Below are 19,636 nucleotides of genomic sequence, written 5' to 3' on the forward strand. Positions count from 1 at the left end.
TACTAAGCAACCTTCTCACTGTTTGATACGGAAGAGGTACCCTCATCAGGCAGGATGAGTATTCCTGTAACTGGAAAGGTATACCACTGATGGTAAATTAATACTTTTCATTTTACTTGGGATCAGTCTCTTGTGAATCTGGTAAGAATGAATCAGTTTACTCAAGCGTGTCAATTTTGATCTTACAGATCTGGTGACACGTGCCACTACAACCATGAACTACAGTATGATGTGAGACTATAATATATCAATAAAAGTATAAAAAAAATCTGGCGGCTGGGCGTGGTGGCGCACGCTTGTAATCCCAGTACTTGGGAGGCTGAGACAGGAGGATCACAGGTTTGCGGCCAGCCTCAGCTTAGTCAGGCCCTCCACAACTTAGTGAGACCCTGTTTCAAGATAAAGAATAAGGGGTGGGGGGTGTAACTCAGAGGTAAAATGCCCCTGGGTCCAATCCTGATACTGAAAAACAGAACAAATAACCTGGTATATACTCTGGCAATTTTCATAGCACCCGTGTTTCTAAAGTGCTTCTCTATATATTGTAATTTGAAATAATAGTTCAGATGGGAAGAGTTACTTTTTTTGGTTTAACCTTTAGGATGAATGCCAAGAAATTTAACAGCCAATAGCTTGTTTCTAATTATATTTGGGTGGAAACAGAAGTATCACTAAATGTAGCTACATATATATGCTGCTATGTGAGAACGCTCTAAAGGGTAGGATCAAAGGCTTTCTAGAAGCAGCTGCAGCTGGGCTCACTACAGAAGCAGTAAAGGGTCATGTGTATTCTCTGTCTGTGATGTGTCACTGGGGATGGAACCCAGGGGCATTCTACCTACAAGCTTCACCCTCAGTCCTATTTTTATTTTGAAACAGGGTCTTGCTATATCGATGAGAGTCCCACTACTTGCTGAAACTCCTCGAATCTGTTGATCCTGGGATTATAGGTGTACACCACCATGTCTGGCCACATTTATTTTTGCTTAAAAAAAAAAAAAAGGACAAAGGCAATGATACTATCAGTTGCTACATCTTTGAACTATTTCACAGATAGTAATAAGAGACTGGAATCATCTCCACTCTTCTTTGGTAATAAAAGCTCCAAAGAGTAAAAGTTAAAGCACAGAGGAAAGTTGGTGTGGTGGCACAAGCCTGTAATCCCAGGACTTGGGAGGCTGAGACAGGAGGATCGCAGGTTCAAAGCCAGCCTCAGCAAGTTAGTGAGGTCCTCTGAAACTTAGCAAGACCCAGTTTCCAAATAAAAACAAAATAGGTCTGGGGTGTTACTCAAAGACAGAATGCTCCTGGTTCAATCCCTGGCAAAACACACACACACACACACACACACACACACACACACACACACACACACAGATTAGTTTTTCTTCCAAGAGGCGGGAGTGGCAATAGATCCTTCATGTATGCTTGGAACACAAATGATGCATAATCTCAACATATAAAAGGTGTTCCTCAGTTTTGGTATTTATTCCATTTGGATCTATAAATGTGCATATTTTAGAAAAATTAAAATTTAGGTTTAAATAATGTATATGTATATATTTGTGTGTGTATATACATATACATATATATACACACATATATATACATACATACATATATATACACACATACATACACACATACATACATATATATATATATATATATACATACACACACACACACATAGCATGCACACATGCACACATGCACACACGCACGTGGGGGATACTGGGGATGAAACCCAGAGGCTTTCTACCTCCAGGCTACACTCCCAGACCTATTTTATATTTTATTTGAAAACAAGGTTTCACTAAGTTGCTGAGAGCTTAAGTAGCTGAGGCTGGCTTCAAACTTGCGTGATCCTCCTGTCTCAGCCTCCCTAGTACTGGGATTACAAGCATGCGCCACCACATCCGGCTAAATAAAGTATATTTTTAAGCTTAGGCTTCAATAAAGTATATGGTTCTATAAATATATGTTGAGTTCTAAAAAAGTATATAAGACTAATTTAGACTGTTTATTATTTTTCTCTCAACCACTATCGAAAGTGGTTAACTCTTGAGCTAAGAGACAATATGCCTAACCAAAAAAGCTAAAACAGCTGGGCGTGGTGGTGCACGCTTGTAATCCCCGCGCTTGGGAGGCAGAGACAGGAGGATCGCGCAGGTTCAAAGCCAGCCGCACGCGCTGGCTTAGGAGACCCTGTTTCCAAATAAAAATGTAAAAATAGGTCTGGGAGAGTAGCCCAGAGATAGAAGGGCTTCCAGGAACCCCAGTACCACCAAAAAAAAAAAAGCTCAAACAAAACAGAATCTGCATGCAATATCTTAAGACTCAATCTATGATATTCTGTGTAATAACCTATCATATTCTGTGTTAAGCTGTTTAATATTGACAGTTATATTAAAATAATGTTATTGGTGTCATTGTTATATAAGACAGGAGGAAAAGAAACAGATCAATAACATAAAAAAGCTATAATTCTAATCCCTTGGAACTTTTACTTGGTTAACATTTTCAAGTTTCTATGCCTATTTAATGTTTTAACTGGAGATTGAACCCAGTGGCATCCTATCTTTGAGCTACACCCCAACCTGTTTATTTACTTTTTCAGCACTAGGGATTGCTGGGGCTTTCTAACTCCGGGCTATACCTCTAGCCTATTTTTTAATTCTTTATTTTGAAATGGTCTCACTAAGTTGTGGAGAGCCTCACTAAGTAGCTGAGGCTGGCTGTGAACCTTTGATCCTCCTGTCTCAGCCTCCCAAGTACTAGAATTACAAGTGTGAGCCACCACACCTGGCTCCCAGATGTTTGTTTTTATTTTGAAACAGGATCTCACTAAGTTGCTGAGGCTGGCCTTGAACTTGCAATCCTGTTTCAGATTCATTTGTCTAAGCCTCTCAAGTACTGGGATTATAGGCATGTGCCATTGTACCTAGTATCTATGCTTAGTTTTAGGAAATTAAAATCAGACTCTTAAGAGTAGACCCACTGATTGATATATATTAAGTTCCTGCATTATTTATTTCTCCCAGAGAAGATTTTATCCCATCATTAAAGACACAGCTCCTTACATGGGCTTTGGTGGAGGTTGTGGGGCAGCACCAGCAGGTTTATTTGGGGTGGGGTGTCCAGTCTTTCCTGGCTTCATGAGATCGATTCCTGACCACCTTGCTGTGAATGGCACAACTCACGCAGCAATGAAGTTTCACTTAGAGCTTGGGAAGCACATAAGCGTCGAAGACACTTGCTTAGGAAATGTTCCTGGTGGCTGCGGCCTCACTATGTTTTGAATGAAAAACTTCTTAATGGCATTGTCTTTGGGCACACACCGGGCGCATTTTGTGTGGCAAATTAGCTGCACGTGGCCTCGGCCTTTTTTGGCATGACTGTTATTCCTTCATTTTTTGGTCATGTGAAAGAACTCACCATCTTGGCCTGATTAATATTTTTAAACATCAATTTTAAAGCCCAGCATGGGCCGGGTGTGGTAGCGCACGGTTGTAATCCCCGCGCTTGGGAGGCGGAGACAGGAGGATCACGCAGGTTCGAAGCCAGCCTCGCTGGCTTAAGAGACCCTGTTTCCAAATAAAAAAAATATAAAAATAGGTCTGGGAGTGTAGCCCGGAGGTAGAAGGGCTTTCAGGAACCCCAGTACCACCAAAATAAATAAATAAATAAATAAATAAATAAATAAATAAATAAATAAATAAATCCCAGCATGGTGGCGCATGCTTATACTTGGGAGTACTGAGACAGGAGGATCACAGATTCGAGGATAGTCTCAGGAAGTAGTGAGACCCCATTACCAAATGAAAATAAAATAGGGCTGGGGATGTAGCTTGAAGGTAGAATGCCTCTGGGTTCAATCTCCAGTGTCACATACACACATAAAAATTTTGATTTTAGAATATTTTGTTTTTGAGGGGGAAATGGGGATTGAACCTGGGGCAGTCTGCCTACAAGCTACACTTGGAGCCTTAGTTTTTTTATTTTAAAATTTTCATTGGTGCACTGTATACATCTTAATGGGATACAAGATGTTGGAGACATACATGCACACTTCGCCCAATTAGCCCTTAACAATTCCCGCCCCATTCCTTCCCCCTCCCTCCTTCTCATGCTTGGCTTAGTGATTGACTTTGATGTGTTTGTAAAGTACATCATGTGCATTAGAGAATTTCCCTCTTCCCTCCTCCCATCCCTTCAGGTCGCCTTATGTGCTCATTTATAGAATCTCCTTTTCATCCAGAGCTCCTCCTATGACCCATTTTCTCCCTAGCTTTCACATATTAGGGAGAGCATTGGGTTTCTTATTTTTTGTGTGACTGACTAATCTCACTTAGCATAATGTCCTCCAGTTCCATCCATTTCCCTGTAAATGATAATACTGTGTTTTTCTTTATGGCTGCGTAAAATTCCATTGTGTTCTTATCCCATAATTTTGTAACCCATTCATCTGTTGTTGGACATCTTGGAGCCCTATTTTTTGCTCTTTATTTTGAAATAGGGTCTCACTAAGTTGCAGAGGGGCTTACTAAGTAGCTGAGGTTGGCTAGAAGTTTTTTTATTGAGTGCACTGTAATTTTACATCATAATGGGGTACAGAAATTTAGAAAAAAAAACATGCTCTAGAAGTTTTTAGGAAGCAAAAAGACAAATCTATGAAAGAACATGTTAATGTCAATAGAGATATTTAGTTTATAATATGAAAGCAACTCATAGTTTATGGTAATGCATGTTACCTTATTATGCATAATTCCATCTTCTGTTTCTTCTCCCCACTGCTGTCCATCATCAAATAAAGGTGAGCTTTCTTTCATGGCAGTATGTATCTAGTTAGTAACAACATATTAAGTTGACTGAGTTGATGTAAAACGCTTAGCTTTCATGTTTAGTCAAATATTTTAGTGTCATTTTTAGAAGCATTTAATTACATGACTTTTTTTTCTAAGATTATACTGAATCTTAAAATATAATCCTTGATATTTTAGTAATAAACCCTTAGAATTTAGAAAGAATGGGCTCTGTATTAAGTTCTGCTCCACAGAGAAAAATAAACTTTTACACTGTTATTAATCCATCAAGAACATATATACATACTTTAATACAACTGTATGAATCCAAAACAAAACTGCCACAGAAAAGGTGAAGTAGTAATTGTTTCTCTCCTATAAGCTCAAATGAGGTGCTCACATGTTAAAAGCTGACTCTTTCAGTAGGTACAAATGCCAACTTTATATCGAACTCTACAATATAAAATTTCAGAAATACTAGTTTTGAAAATTTTAGTGTAGTTTCTGTTAAAAAACAAATCTTTTCATCCTGGGACTTATATATAAGATTTTAGGAAACACTGTCCTTAACCCAGGGCTGTTTGTCTATTGATTTTTTCTTATTCCAAAGACACTTTTAAGACTTTCTGTATATCTAGGGCTAGATACAGGGGAGCTCTATCAACTCATCTTTTGCCTTGTCTTTCTTTAAAAGGGTGATAGTCCAATTTAATGTCTGTGAGACACATAGACATAGCCCAGGATAAAGAACAAAATCTCCCTTCTCATCAGGGTAAAGACTTTCTGCTGTTTTGTGAAAGTCCTTGTAAAATTCTTGCCTGGTCTGCAAGGTTTAAGGACAGCTCTACGCAGGGACCAAAAGGTCCCAAGGGCTATAAAAGGCTTCTATTTTAAGGACTGATAGGCTCTGAACTCAGGAGAAGATTTCATTGAATGAATTCTAACTTGAAATTGGATAGAAAAAAGATTTGAATCTTTAGCTAATGGAGGCATTTTCCAAATAACACCACTTCTCAACACTGAAATTTCAAATGGGAGGGATTGCACGTAAGTCAAGCTCTGCTCACTTTGAGCACCAATCAAAAGGCTGCCACGTGCAACTCCATCTCCATGGCTGTTAGCACAGGAGAGGAGACTGGCTAACCCACCGTCAAACTGATTATGCGCCAAGCCTGTGTGAGGAGGCATAAAAATACAATGGGAAAAAAAAAAAAGAATCTGTTCATTTCAATAACAAACCACTGGGGAAAAATGCAAGTAACTTTAAGATATATTGCCTAATGGAAAATTACAGCATTTTAGAAAAGAAACCAAAGACATAGGGATAAATGAGATTTAACACTTTTCTAAATGATAAGACTAATAAATACTGTTAAGATGGGAATGTCCGCCGGGCATGGTGGTACACACTTGTAATCCCAGTACTTGGGAGGCGGAGACAGGAGGACCTGGGTTCTAGGCCAGCCTCAGATACTTAGTGATACCTTCCGCAACTGAGACCCTGTTTCAAAATAAAGAATTAAAAAAAATGGGCTGGGGTGTAGCTCAGAGGTAGAATGCGGCTGGGTTCAATCTCTAGTATGCGCGCGGTTCGTACGCACGCATGCACACACACACAAAGATGGGAACTTCTACATGGGTGTGGTGGAGCAGGTTTGTCACCCCAGACAGGGAGGACTGCAGGTTCAAAGCCAACTTTGGCAATTTTGTGAGGCTCTCAGCAGTCTAGTGAGACCCTGTTTCCAAGAAATAAAATTAGTGTTGGGAATATAGCCTGGGGGTAGTTGGGAGGTTCAATTCCCAGTACTGAGAACAGAGGGGGGGGGGGAGGAACTTCCACGGGGCAGTGGCGCATGCTTATAATCCCAGTACTTGAGAGGCTGAGACAGGAGAATCTCATGATGGTCTCAGCAAGTAGTGAGACTCTCATCAAACTAGCAAGACCCTATTTCCAAATAAAAATAAAATAGGGCTGAAAGTATAGCTTGGAGGCTCAATCCCCAGAAACACACACACACACACACACACACACACACACACACACACACACACACACACAGAGAGATGGGAACCCTAATATATTTAAAAATTCAATGTGACACCAATGGAAAAAAAAATCACAATTCTTGGAATTAAAAAAAAGAGTGGGGCTATGGGAATATGAAAGTAGCTAGAAAAACTGAAAAGCAGAATCTTCCTTCACTAAATAAAGTATATTAAAAATTGAAAGCCAGGCATGGTGGCGCACATTCGTAATCTCAGCATTCAGGAGGCTGAGACTGGAGGATCGCGGTTCGTGGACAGCGTCAGCTACTTAGTGAAGCCCTCCACAACTTAGTGAGACCCTGTTTCAAAATAAAGAATAAAAAATAGGGCAGGGGCTGTAGCTTGGAGGTCAAATGCCTTTGGGTTCCATCCCCAGACCCGCAAAAAAAAAAAAAAAAAAAAAAAAAAAAAAAAAAAAAAAAGAATTAGGATGGTTCATGATGCAGAGGTAGGAAAAAGAATGGAGAAATAAATCTAAGAACATATTGAGAATAATGCAAAACTGAGAAAATACTGAATTCTTCAATAAGTGGTGTAAAGAAGTAAAGAAGGCCCTCCTATGTGTGGCTAAAATTCTTAAGACTAAGTGGGAAAGATAACTAGAATAAGAAATATACAGTTTCCCGCAGGTTCTATTGCTTTGGTGTTCAGTTCTACCATATCAGGCAAACAAGATAGAGGGGATTTCAACCTAAACTAAGGCCTGGAGGCACCTCAGAAGATCCCTCTCACTGATAGCTGTGGTGCATGCCTATAATGCTAGCTGCTTGGGAGGCTGAGCCAGAAGGATCACAAGCTTGAGGCTACCCTGGGCAACGTAATGAGACTCTGCCCAAAATAAAATAATAAAATAGGGCTGGGGTTATAGATCAGTAGAAGAGTGCTTTCCTAGCATGCATTATGCCTGAAGTTTAATTCCTGACATTGGGAGGTGGGTTGGGGGGACCTTGGAAAAAGGGAATTCAAAAGAACAGCTGGGCATGGTGGGGAGAATCTATAGCCCAAGATACTAGTGAGATGAAGTAGGACCACTTCTGCCAAGGAGTTTAAGATAGCTTGGACCACATTTCAAACAAAACAAAACATCATCAAGTTTGCTATATAAGGACCCTACTACATAAAGGTTCAAATTAACGGCAAAAGCAAATAATGAAATATAAAACGGGCCAAAAAGAGCATATTAAAAAAGAAATACTCCCAGACCTTTTTTATATTTTATTTGGAAACAGGGTCTCACTAAGTTGCTGAAAGCCTCACTAAGTAGTTAAGGCTGGCTTTGAACCTGTGCCATCCTCCTGTCTCAGCCTCCCAAGTGTGGGGATTACAAGCGTGCGCCACCGCACCCAGCTTTAAAAGGTCTGGGAGTATAGCCTCGAGGTAGAAAGCCTCTGGGTTCCACCCCCAGTACCACAAAAACAAAAACAAATAACAGACCATATAAAAGTACAAGTTGTTTCAATAATACATATATTAAAAATAAGCTAGTTTTCACTTCCTAAATTGGCAAAGATTTAAAAAAAATAATGCCTACAGTATAGAAAAGAGGGATGCTCACACATTGTTATGGAGTTTTTTTTTTTTTTGGTGGTACTAAGTATTGAACCCGAGGAGCTCTATTCCTAAGCTACTCATAGCCTTTTGAATTTATTTTTTAAAAATTTGAGACAAAGTCTTGCTAAGGTGCTCAGGTTGGCCTTAAACTTGTGAACCTTCTGCCTCGGCCTCCCAAATACTGGTGTTAGAGATAGGTGTGTGCCAATGAGCCCAGCTGTTGGGGAGTTTTTAATGGTGCAAGTTTCCTGGTGGGAAATTGCGTGCGCATGCATACACGCACGTATCTTAGAAGTCTAAAAAATATGCAGTCATGCATTGCGTAATGACGGGAACATGTTCTGAGAAGAGCATTGGGCGATTCTGCCTTTGTGCAAATATCATAGTGTACTTACACAAAGCTAGATGGTAAGAGCCACTTGATCCAATCAAGAGAGGCGATAAACAGGAGACGAATGAGGCTGCTGCCAGCACAATACAGCTGTTTTACAGTAAACATTTTTTTAATTACGTAGGAGTACACGCTAAAATAACGATAAAAGTGCAGTAACATGAACCAGTGAATACATCAACCAGTAACCATGGTTATTGTCGAGCTTTATGTACTGCCATAGTCACATGTGCTATACTTCTATGTGACTGGCAGCACAGTTTTGTTTACACCAGCGTCACCATAGACACATGACTACTGCTTTATATTTCCAAGTTTGCTTAAGTGATGGGGATTTTCCAGGTATATTTTAATGTACTAGTCATGTATGCCACCCATCACTGACTGAAATGTCATTATGCAGCACATGACTGTACGCATTTTGTAGAGTAATAAAGCACTTTGAAGACTACATCTAGGGCTGGGGTATATCAGTGGTAGAGCATTTGCCCAGCATGCATGAGGCCCAGGGCTCAATTTCTGACACCACAAAAAACTATATCCAAAAAAATGTTCTAGCTGGGCGTGGTGGCGCATGCTTGTAATCCCCGCGGCTTGGGAGGCTGAGACAGGAGGATCGCACGGGTTCGAAGCCAGCCTCAGCTACTTAGTGAGGCTCTCAGCAACTTTGTGAGACCGTTTCCATATAAAATATATATATATATATATATATATAAAAAAGGTCTGGGAGTATAGCCCGAAGGTAGAAAGGCTCTGGGTTCCACCCCCAGTACCACCAAAAAATGTTCTAAGCTGTTGTCTTTAATCTCAGAGATGATGGCTACATGATTATATGTTTCAAAACTTCCAGTTATGAATATGAATTTTAACTTAAATAAGAAAAACTGGATTTCATGAGGGAAAACAAGAAAATCAATTTCCTATCAATTTGTTTTTATTCAATTTATAAAACCTCACGAAGACAAATCATCTCTTTACCAGTGTGGACCCTTCCTCTCACCCTTCATGCCATGTGTTACGTTTGAAGAACTTAAACCCAAATGTGCTTTGGAATATAAAAACTATGAAGCCGACATTTTGAAACAGGGTCTAAGTTGCGGAGGGCCTAAGTAGCTGAGGCTGGCCGTGAACCTGCGATCTTCCCCTCTCAGTCTCCCAAGTACTAGGATTACAGGAATGTACCACCAAGCCTGACAACTTTTGTTTTTTGTGGTACTGGGGATTGAACTCAGGGATTTTCTACCTCTGAGCTACACCACCAGCCCTATTTTATTTTTATTTTTAAACAGGGTCTTGCTCACTAGGTTGATGAGAGTCTCACTACTTGCTAAAGCTGTTCTTAAACCTGCAATCCTCCTGTCTCAGCTCCCAAGTACCAGGATTACAGGCACGCACCACCCCATCCAGCTATGAAGCCAACTCTGAGATAAGTGGTAAAAGCAAGACTGGGAGAGAAACAGGAATGTGTTTTTGAGGACAAATCAAACTTTCCTGTGTGCACATTTAAAATGTTAAATTCAATACCTTGATGCAGTCTATGAGCCAAACCAAGGCTGCCACAATGTGAGGCCAGGTATGAGGGGCTCCCACTGTATACATGGAGCTTTTGGATAGCGCAAAAGGGTACCTAAGGAAGATTAAAAAAACAAACAACCTTATGTTCATAAAGTAAAACCGACGGCTACATTTAAGCGAGCAGTTCCATTTCACATGCCCCCATAGTCTTGCATGTTTAGAAGACATTTGTTGGGTCCCATTCTAGTCATCTTACTCTCCAATGATTCTGTGTTGTTTTGGTTTCTTCTCTGCAGAATGCTTTGTACTTATAATCCCTTAAGTTGCAGAGTTAGCAGGTCTAGTGATAGGGGGCTCTCCTTTGGGGTCTGTCGCCGCCCTAGGGAGTACTGTGTAGACTTCTCCCAAAAGATACTTGGTTCTCCTAAATTCATTAACTCCAATACACCACGTGTATGAACTACTCACCCCCAAATGCATTTCCCGTGCTGGACAACTCTTTACACTCTTTCCTTTTCTTTGGTGGTACTGGGGATGGAACCCTTCTGCCACCGATCTACACTCCCAGACGTCTAATTTTTTAATCTGGAAACAGGGTCTCTTAAGTCAGCGAGGTTGGCTTCGAACGGCGCGATCCTCCTGTCTCTGCCTCCCAAGCACGGGGATTACAAGCGTGCCCACCACGCCCGGATTTCATTCTTTTTAACTGTCTCACTCCATTTTACCAGATCTCAATCTTGTTGTTTTCGCTTCTGTAACATCTGTGATAACCTGACCACACTTTCTATACTCCAGCAGTTCAGGATCTTATGCTTTGTCACCTATAGTTCTGTGACAAGTTACTGTCATAGCTTGAAAGCTGGTCCTTCAGAATCCATTTGTTACAAATTTGGTCCAATTAACAAAGTCAGATGTTGATGATGAGAGGTGGGGCTTACTGGGAAGTGACTGCAGACCCCTCATGAGGGGATCAACCCACTGGAGATCAGTTGGTTGCTGAAGGAGTGGCCTTGTTATAAAGTGAGCTCAGATGCATTTGCTTTGTCTGCCTGGGGATCCCCTTTGCCACCCACATCATGTCCCAGCAAGGCCCTCAGATGCCGAGCAGACACCAGCACCATGCTTTTGCGCTTCCTACCCTCCACGATCATGAAGCAAACAATCCCCTATTCACAAATTATCTGGCTTTAATACTTTGTTATAGCAACAAAAAGCAGACTGATACACCCAGTCATTTCTTTTTCCCTTGAATTTATACTATATATACTGTTTATAGTGATTCACCTCAAAACATGTTCTATTCATCTGTTACAATAACCTCTCCAGACCAGTGAGAACTATACCATACGTACCCAAGGTCTTTAAAAATTCTCGGAACCTCCTCTTCAAATTTTGTGTCAGGAAGTTCATATGATGGGCATAGGAAGCCATAAAGAAAACTGAAGATCTTTAGGAAGTCTTTAATAGATGGGGCTTGTAGAGATTTCATGGATACACTGTATGCATAACCATTTTCTGTAAGAAACTACAATAATTTTTATGAGACATCAAACATTATAATAGGAAAATTGCTGAAAAATACCTGAGAGAGGATCCACAATTTAAACTACTTAAATTATGAAATACCTCACAGAGTTGCCGAATACATTGCTGAATGAACGCTTTGTCATTGAGTGGTCTTGGGTCCTTGATTTTTTCAGAATTGGAAAATACACCAAATTGACTATTCCGAGATCCATGTCCACTGGTTCTAAAAACATATTTTTAAAAAGTCAGTTAAAGTTCTTTACTTTTGTGGTCAAGTCTGAATTATTTCAAGCATTTTTCAATGTTAATATCAGTATCTTACTTAAACAGAATTCTATTATTTAAAGTAGAGAAAGAATAAAGTAGGATATTGTAATTAGGAGATAATTTAGATATGAGGTGGAAATAAAAATGTACTGCTGGTACTTTGCATCAACACCACATATGCCATCCTCCAATGTGCATTTCAAGTCTACCTGATCTTCTGCACCAACTTTCTATGAGTTTATTCAATAACTAAGTCCTTTTGCTTCCATTAACCCCTCAATGATTATTTCCACATTTCCAACTCTGACATATGCTACTATTTCTTGTGGGAAAATTGCCTTTGATGATTGATTAGGAGTTAAAACAGACAAAACAATGCCTAGCTTATAGGAATGTTCAACAGTTGTTAGGTTTTGTAAATACTATCAGCATCTCCTTTAATCAAAACTCAGAACTGCCTTGTGAAGAGACACTGTCTCCATTTTTATACATAAGAGGGGTGGAGGAAACCAAGTTTTTGCTCCACTACAGCCAATCCTTCCCCACTGCAGTCCAGACAAGGCTCTCCACTCTAGATAGGGTCCTCCAAGTGTTCTCCTGTGATCACTGAGAAGTCTAATTTCATAAAAAGCGAAGGTGTTACATTTTTATTTGTTCATATGTGTACAGTGATGTTTTCCAGAGGCAGACTGGTTGGCTACTGATGTATAACACTGTAACAGATTGAAAGCAAAAGCAGATATATGAGAATCTAGCTGTCTTCTATTAAGCCAGATGTTAGAGATTTGCAGGACTGTTAAAAACAATGTCACTCTTCTCATTGAAACTGCTTTGTTTTTTGAAACATGCTTTCATCATTAGTTAAATAATTGGTACTGAGAACTGAGTTTAGGGGGCTCCACCTTTAGCCTTTTATTTTTTATTCTTTGTGGTTCTGAGGATTGAACCTGGGGGCATTCTATCTACAGCTACATTCCAGCCCCATTTCTTATCACTTACACTGAAACTGGGTCTCACTAAATTGCTGATGCTGGTCACGAGCCTGCTTTCTGTCAGTTTCCTAATTACCGGGGTTACAAGCGTACACCACCACGCCTGGCTTCTATTTTTTATTCTGAAACCTGTGATCCTTCTGTCTCAGCTTCCCAAGTACTAGGATTACAGGCATGTGCCACCATGCCTGGCTGGAAACATAGTGTTTAAAATTAAAAACATACAGCCGGGCTTGGTGGCACAAGTTTGTAATCCCAGTACTTGGAAGGCTGAGACAGGAGGACTGCAGATTAGCGGCTAGCCTCAGTAACTCAGTGAGAACCTGTTTCAAAATAAAGAATAAAAAATAGGGCTGGGGAATAACTCAGAGGTAGAATGACCTTGGGTTCAATCCTCAGTACCAAAAAAATAAAAATTTATGTTATCATGTAATGGGCTTATTGTTATTTTAAGTTGAAGATATATTTTAAAATCTTCTCTTAGTTTTTTCTAATATGGTTAATATTGATATAGCCCACAAAAGTTCTTTGGAATTCTCATTAATCACTAAAAGTATAAAGAAGAATGGTCCCTCCTTATTTAACAATCTGTAATTCTACAGTATCAGAGCTAGGTATACAATTTTCAATCTATTATTCACTTCTTGCAATGAAATAGCTGTCTAAATGTATTAATTTCTCTCTCTCTTGTTCTTTTTTTTTGGTAGTAGGGATTGAATCCTGGGTGTCCTACCTCTGAGCTACATCCTCAGACCTTTTTATTTTCAAATAGCCTTGCTAGGTTGCTGAGGTTGGCATCAACCTGTGATCCTCTTGTCTTAGCCTCCTAAGTACTGGGATTACAGGCCTGTACCGGCCACACCCAGCTTAATTTATCTCTTAGTACATCTAAAGCCAACGTAACATAAAATTTGGAATATTTAAAATGGGAAAACTAAATTATAATTTTTTTGGACCCTGAGTGCATCAATAAATGGCTACGAGAATCCTTTCATTAGAACTAACAAAGATATCATTACCTTTTACCAAATACGGAGACTTTTCTTTCAGACGTAGGCTTACTCATACTCAGTTTTCCAAAGGTTGATTTCTCTTTGCTTTAAGAAAAATAGAAAAAATACTTTAAATATAAAGATTATCAGGTCAAGGAAATATGTTGGAACTAGTACCTTATTTTGTATAAATATGATTTAAAATCATGAACTTTTTGTACAGGGGATCGAACCCAAGGACATTATATCTTTGAGATATACCCTCAGCCTTTTTATTGTGAAACAGGGTACTGGCCAAGTTGATGAGACTGTCCTTGAATTTGCCATTTTCCTGCCTCAGCATCCCAGGTATTGTGATTACAGGCTTGGGCCACAGTGCCTGGCTCCATGAAACTTTTTTTTTTTTTTTTTTCCAGTACTGGAGATAGAACCCAGGGGCATTCTATCTCTGGGCTACACCCCCAGCCCTATTATTCTTTATTTTGAAACAGGGTCTCACTGAGTTGCAAAGGGCCTCAGTTAGTAGCTGAGGCTGTCCGCGAACCGTGATCTTTGTCTCAGCCTCTCAAATGAGGTGATTACAAGCATGTGTCACCACACCCAGCTCCATGAAACTTTTTAACAGTAATCAGAGGTGTTATGATTGGGATGGGCCAAAAGATAATGTAATTTGTAATGATAAAATGTTAATAATCAGCCGGGCATGGTGGCACATGCTTGTAATCCCAGCGCTTGGGAGGCTGAAACAGAAGGATCACGGTTCGAGGACAGCCTCAGCTACTTAGTGAGGTCCTCTGCAACTTAGTGAGACCCAGTTTCAAAATAAAGGATAATAGGGCTGGGGGTGTAGCTTGGAGGTAGAATGTCCCTCGGTTCCATCCTCAGACCTGAAAAAAAAAAAAAAAAAAAAAAAAGAAAGTATAAAGTGTGCGCCACCACGCCCGGCATCCAATACAATTTAAGACTTAAAATATTTTTGTATATACAATGTGGAACAGTACAAAACATTCTGTTAAAAATACTGAAAAGTTTCGCCGGGCGTGGTGGCGCACGCTTGTAATCCCCGCGCATGGGAGGCAGAGACAGGAGGATCGCGCAGGTTCGAAGCCAGCCGCGCGCGCTGGCTTATGAGACCCTGTTTCCAAATAAAAAAGTATAAAAAATAGGTCTGGGAGTGTAGCCCGGAGGTAGAAGGGCTTCCAGGAACCCCAGTACCACCAAAAAAAAAAAAAAAAAAAAAAAAAAAACTGAAAAGTTTGTCAGGTGTGGTGGCACAAGCTTGTAATCCCAATGCTTTGGAGGCTGAGACAGGAGGATCGCACAAGTGTGAAGCCAGCCTCAGCTACTTAGTGAGGCTCTCAGCAACTTAGTGAGACCCTGTTTCCAAATAAAGTATAAAATAGGTCTGGGAGTATAGCCTGGAGGTAGAAAGGCCCCTGGGTTCCACCCCATTACCACCCCCCCCACAAAAACCCTGAAAAGCTGGGTATGGTTTCACACCTCTATACTCTGAATACTTAGGAGGCGGAGATGGGAGGATCTCAAGTTGGAGAATAGCCTCAACAATTTAGTAAGACCCTGTTTCAAAAAACAAACAAACTTGTAATCCCAGCATTTTGGAGGCTGAGACAGGAGGATCACGATTTGAAGACAGCCTCAACTACTTAGTGAGGCCCTCTGCAACTTAGTGAGACCCTGTTTCAAAATAAAAAATAGGGCTGGGGATGTAGCTCAGAGGTAGAATGCCTCTGGGTTCCATCTCTAATAATGCAAAACAAAATAAAACAATCCCCACAAAAACAAACAGAATGACAACAAAAGAGGGCTGAGTGTAGCTTGGAGGTAGACTGACTCTAGATTCAATCACCAGTAACTCCCCCCATTAGTAGTATTGAGAAATAAAAACACATGAATACTTCAAATTTCCAACAGCAGCAGAGGCTTATGCTATGTAAACCTAAGTAATTTAAGAATAGCTAGTAGGGAACGTCTACCTAGGTTTAGAAGGCCTATAGCATTCCTCACGGGAAATTGGGGTTAGAGATCAAGCCCATTTGAACACCTGCATGGACATGAGGACACAGCGGTGTTGTGCAGGTGGTATACATTACAGCTGGTCATCCGAGCAAATAACGTTGCTCAGGTTTAAGAACTACTGTAATTAGAAACATCTTAGTAAATTTCAGGCTACAGCACAAGTCTGCTTTAACAAGTAGTTGCATAATAAGGGAAAACATATAAAACTGTGCTGAAAGAGAATCAACAGCTCTTTTAGGGAGGTGCCTGGTTAGGGCGCTTACCTCTGGGAATTGAGAAAAAAAATGAGAAGACACAGAAGAGCAAGCAGCATGACCACTTTTAGACCTCACTGTCCCCAAGTTAGGTACCGCTGGGACAGATGGGATTCACTAACACATCACTCACGCTACATCTCTGTATGAACTGGCTTTACAATTTCTTTGTCCAAGATAAAGTATGCACGCTTGTAATCCTAGCATTTGGGAGGCTGAGATAGGAGGATCGTGGTTCACTGCCAACCTTAGCTATTTAGTGAGGTCCTTTGCAATTCAGTGAGACCCTGTTTCAAAATAAATAAAAAATAGGGCTGGGGGTGTAGCTCGGAGGTAGAATGCCCTTGGGGTCATCATCCCCAGTACCACACACACACAAAAGTATGCAAATGAGAGTCCTGGATGAAGGCACTTACGTTTGAGGAGTATGAAGGCCTTGCTTATTGAGGTCCTGGGATCTCAGCTCCTGCATGGAGAGACGGCCGGCACCGCCAGTGGAAAACGAACTACGCTTCATGCTTACCACCTACATGCATGAATTCAGTATTAACAAAATGTTCCAGTGGAAGAAAACAGTAGATTACGCAATAATAGAAATACAACTAAGTTTCATCTTTTCTTCAAGAAAGTATCTCCCCTGGGTTATCTTTACTTGTTCATCTATACTGAAGTTCTCATTTGAAAAGAACACCTGCTGGCTGCCATCTGGCACAGGTTTGTAATCCCAGCATTTGGGAGGCTGAGACAGGAGGATGGCGGTCAGCCTCAGTACTTAGTGAGGCCCTCCACAACTTAGTGAGACCCTGTTTCAAAATAAAGAATAAAAAATAGGGCTGCGGGTGTAGCTTGGGAGAATGCCCCTGGGTTACATCCCCAGTACCATGGGGGAAAAATAGAGAAAGAAAAGAAAAAGAAAACACCTATTTAAATTATTTTAAAACAATTTACTTATTTATTCTTTGTGGTACTAGGGGTGGAACCCTGTGGCATTCTCTTTCCGAGCTACAATCCAGTCCTATTTTCAATTCTTTATTTAGAAACAGGGTCTCACTGAGTTACAAAGGGCCTAAGTAGCGGAGGCTGGCCGCAAACTGCGATCCTCCAGTCTCAGCCTCTCAAATACTTGGATTACAAACATGCGCCACTATGCCTAGTTCTAAAAAACAAATTATTTAAATTACTCAAACACACAAACATCTCTCAACTACACATTAGGTCCAAGGGAATCTATCAGGCAATGCAATGAGGAATAAGGTATGATTCCTGCTTTCACAAGGGTATCCATGGTATCAAAATCCCTGAGCACATCACTGCAAGAGGCTGTACCTATTTCAATGGCAGGTCAGAGTCTGTTTGACAAGAACTGCCTCATAGTTCCCAGGATGTGTCCTTTCCGTTGGCTTCAAAGAATGGAGCCATTGTTTCTTTCCTTCATGTTGACATCTCCTGCTCTATGGTTAACCTATTGTTTATTAGTTTATATTTGATTACTGTCTTCCCAGTCAGAATGTCCCTCTTCAAGAATAATTCAGCCAGATGCGGTGGCGCACACCTGTGATCCCAGTACTTGGGAGGCTGAAAGAGGACTGCAGACCATCCTCAGCAATCTAGAGACCTTGCTTCAAAATAAAAAATAAAAAAAGGGTGGGGTGTCGCTCAAAGGTAGAAAGCCTCCTGGTTCAACCCCCAGTAAAAGAAAGAAAAAAGAAAAAAGAACTTGTTACAATTTTAACAGTGTAGTGGGCATAAAACTCTCACTCCAAGCCAGGCATGGTGGTGCATGCTTGTAATTCCCGTGCTTGGGAGGCTGAGACAGGAGGATGGAGGATCGCACAGGTTCAAAGCCAGCCTCAGTTACTTAGGCGCTCAGTAACTTAGACCCTGTTTCACAAAACAACAAAACAACCTCTCCCTCTTCTTGGACTCCGGCCCTTAAATTCAGTTTTGGATGGTAATCTCTCATCAGTGTTACTATGTCAACTGAGCTAGCAACTCATTTTCTCAGGCAGGTGCTACTATCTTGTCTCCTGATAGGTACTCACTGAGTGCGGTGCTGATAATCTTTCTTCTCTATTCCTGCTGTTATCAGTTGCCCACCAATTCTGGGTACTTTGAAGTAACATATGGATTTTACATCCCGCCTACCAAGGCCGGGTCACAGAGAAAAGGGGAGACAGAGGCACTGATTTAATTGCAAGGGGTGCAGCTGCCTGTAATCTCCAAGGGAAAGGCTCTGGATAGCTCTACAGTTTTAAGATGCTCCAGGTGGAGCTACCTGCTATTTCGGGCTTCTGATGGATTCTACAATTTTAAGGCACGAACCGTCTTTACATTCCTCCCGTGGGTTAACATTAGGACAGAGGAGACGGAGGGCAAAGCCGCGGGCTTTCTCCACCGGAGTGCGTGCGCAGCACCCCGGCGGACAGCTTTTCACCTTTTTATTGGGAATCAATACCGAGGCAGTTTCCCAACACCGGGCCAATCTTACGCACAGAGTGGCTGCCGCCACTTGCAGAACATTTTAACATGTCTTTGCTTTCACATCTACTTAAAAGGACATTCAGGGTCGACAAATGCCTGGACACCGCCTGGTCTCTGCATCCCGACACAGTGTCCACCCAGCCTTCACCCAGCCTGCCCGGCTTCCCGCAGAGGGACGCCCGCGTCCCCGCCGCCTCCCTGGACACTGCCTACTCCTCCGCCGGGCCTGTTCCCCCGCAGCGTGCGCCGCCAGTCGGAGCTGGTGGCCTCCGGGCCGCCGCCGCCGCCAGCTCGCCCGCACCCCGCTCTCCCCCTCGCGCCCAGCGTCCACTCGCAGCTAACCCCACGTCACGGCTACCTTTCTTCCAGCTCCCCGACGTGACCCGGACGCCGAATTTCTCCTGAAAACTCTGCACGCGTCGGACAGACCAAGAGAACAGCAACCCCAAACACAGGTCCCGCCTCCGCCCGCCCAGACCGTTGGAATTTTAAAATCTCCGCCGGCGCTGACGTCACCGCGCGCGGCGTGCGTACGCATGCGCATCCGGACACGCCCGCCTAGTCGCCGGAAGTCCGCGTGCCGGCCGCCCCCAGCTGGCTCGCGGGCATCCTGGCGTGTCTTTGCCGGTGCCAGCTTCCCAGACCAAGTCTGGACAAACCATTAAAGTTACTTAAAGTTAGTTCGGAAGACCCGAGACTCGGCGTTGCCGCAGAATGGCCCGAGTGCTCCGAGTCGCCCTGCAGAAGTTTTCCGTACAGCAACATGGCGGCGCCCAAG

The 19,636-nt window shown here is 41.7% G+C and overlaps 1 protein-coding gene and 1 pseudogene across 2 annotated transcripts in view; both read right to left on the reverse strand.

Annotated features, from left to right (window-relative positions):
- The window catches only part of NDC80 (NDC80 kinetochore complex component), a gene marked incomplete at both ends in the record, with an annotated part of 49,962 nt that extends 33,068 nt beyond the window's left edge, over positions 1-16,894 (reverse strand). Inside the window, 6 exons of the mRNA XM_080714386.1 lie at positions 4,755-4,844; positions 10,318-10,420; positions 11,661-11,833; positions 11,935-12,058; positions 14,114-14,191; positions 16,794-16,894. Coding sequence (XP_080570512.1) covers positions 4,755-4,844; positions 10,318-10,420; positions 11,661-11,833; positions 11,935-12,058; positions 14,114-14,191; positions 16,794-16,894 — 669 coding nt within the window. The remainder of the gene's footprint in view (positions 1-4,754; positions 4,845-10,317; positions 10,421-11,660; positions 11,834-11,934; positions 12,059-14,113; positions 14,192-16,793) is intronic.
- On the reverse strand, positions 3,080-3,424 carry LOC308275894 (small ribosomal subunit protein eS26-like; annotated as a pseudogene). The gene has a single exon. The product of its transcript is annotated as a small ribosomal subunit protein eS26-like (transcript).
- Positions 16,895-19,636: the final 2,742 nt, after the last annotated feature.

Source organism: Muscardinus avellanarius (assembly GCF_963383645.1).
Source record: "Muscardinus avellanarius genome assembly, chromosome: 17".
Taxonomy (NCBI): domain Eukaryota; kingdom Metazoa; phylum Chordata; class Mammalia; order Rodentia; family Gliridae; genus Muscardinus; species Muscardinus avellanarius.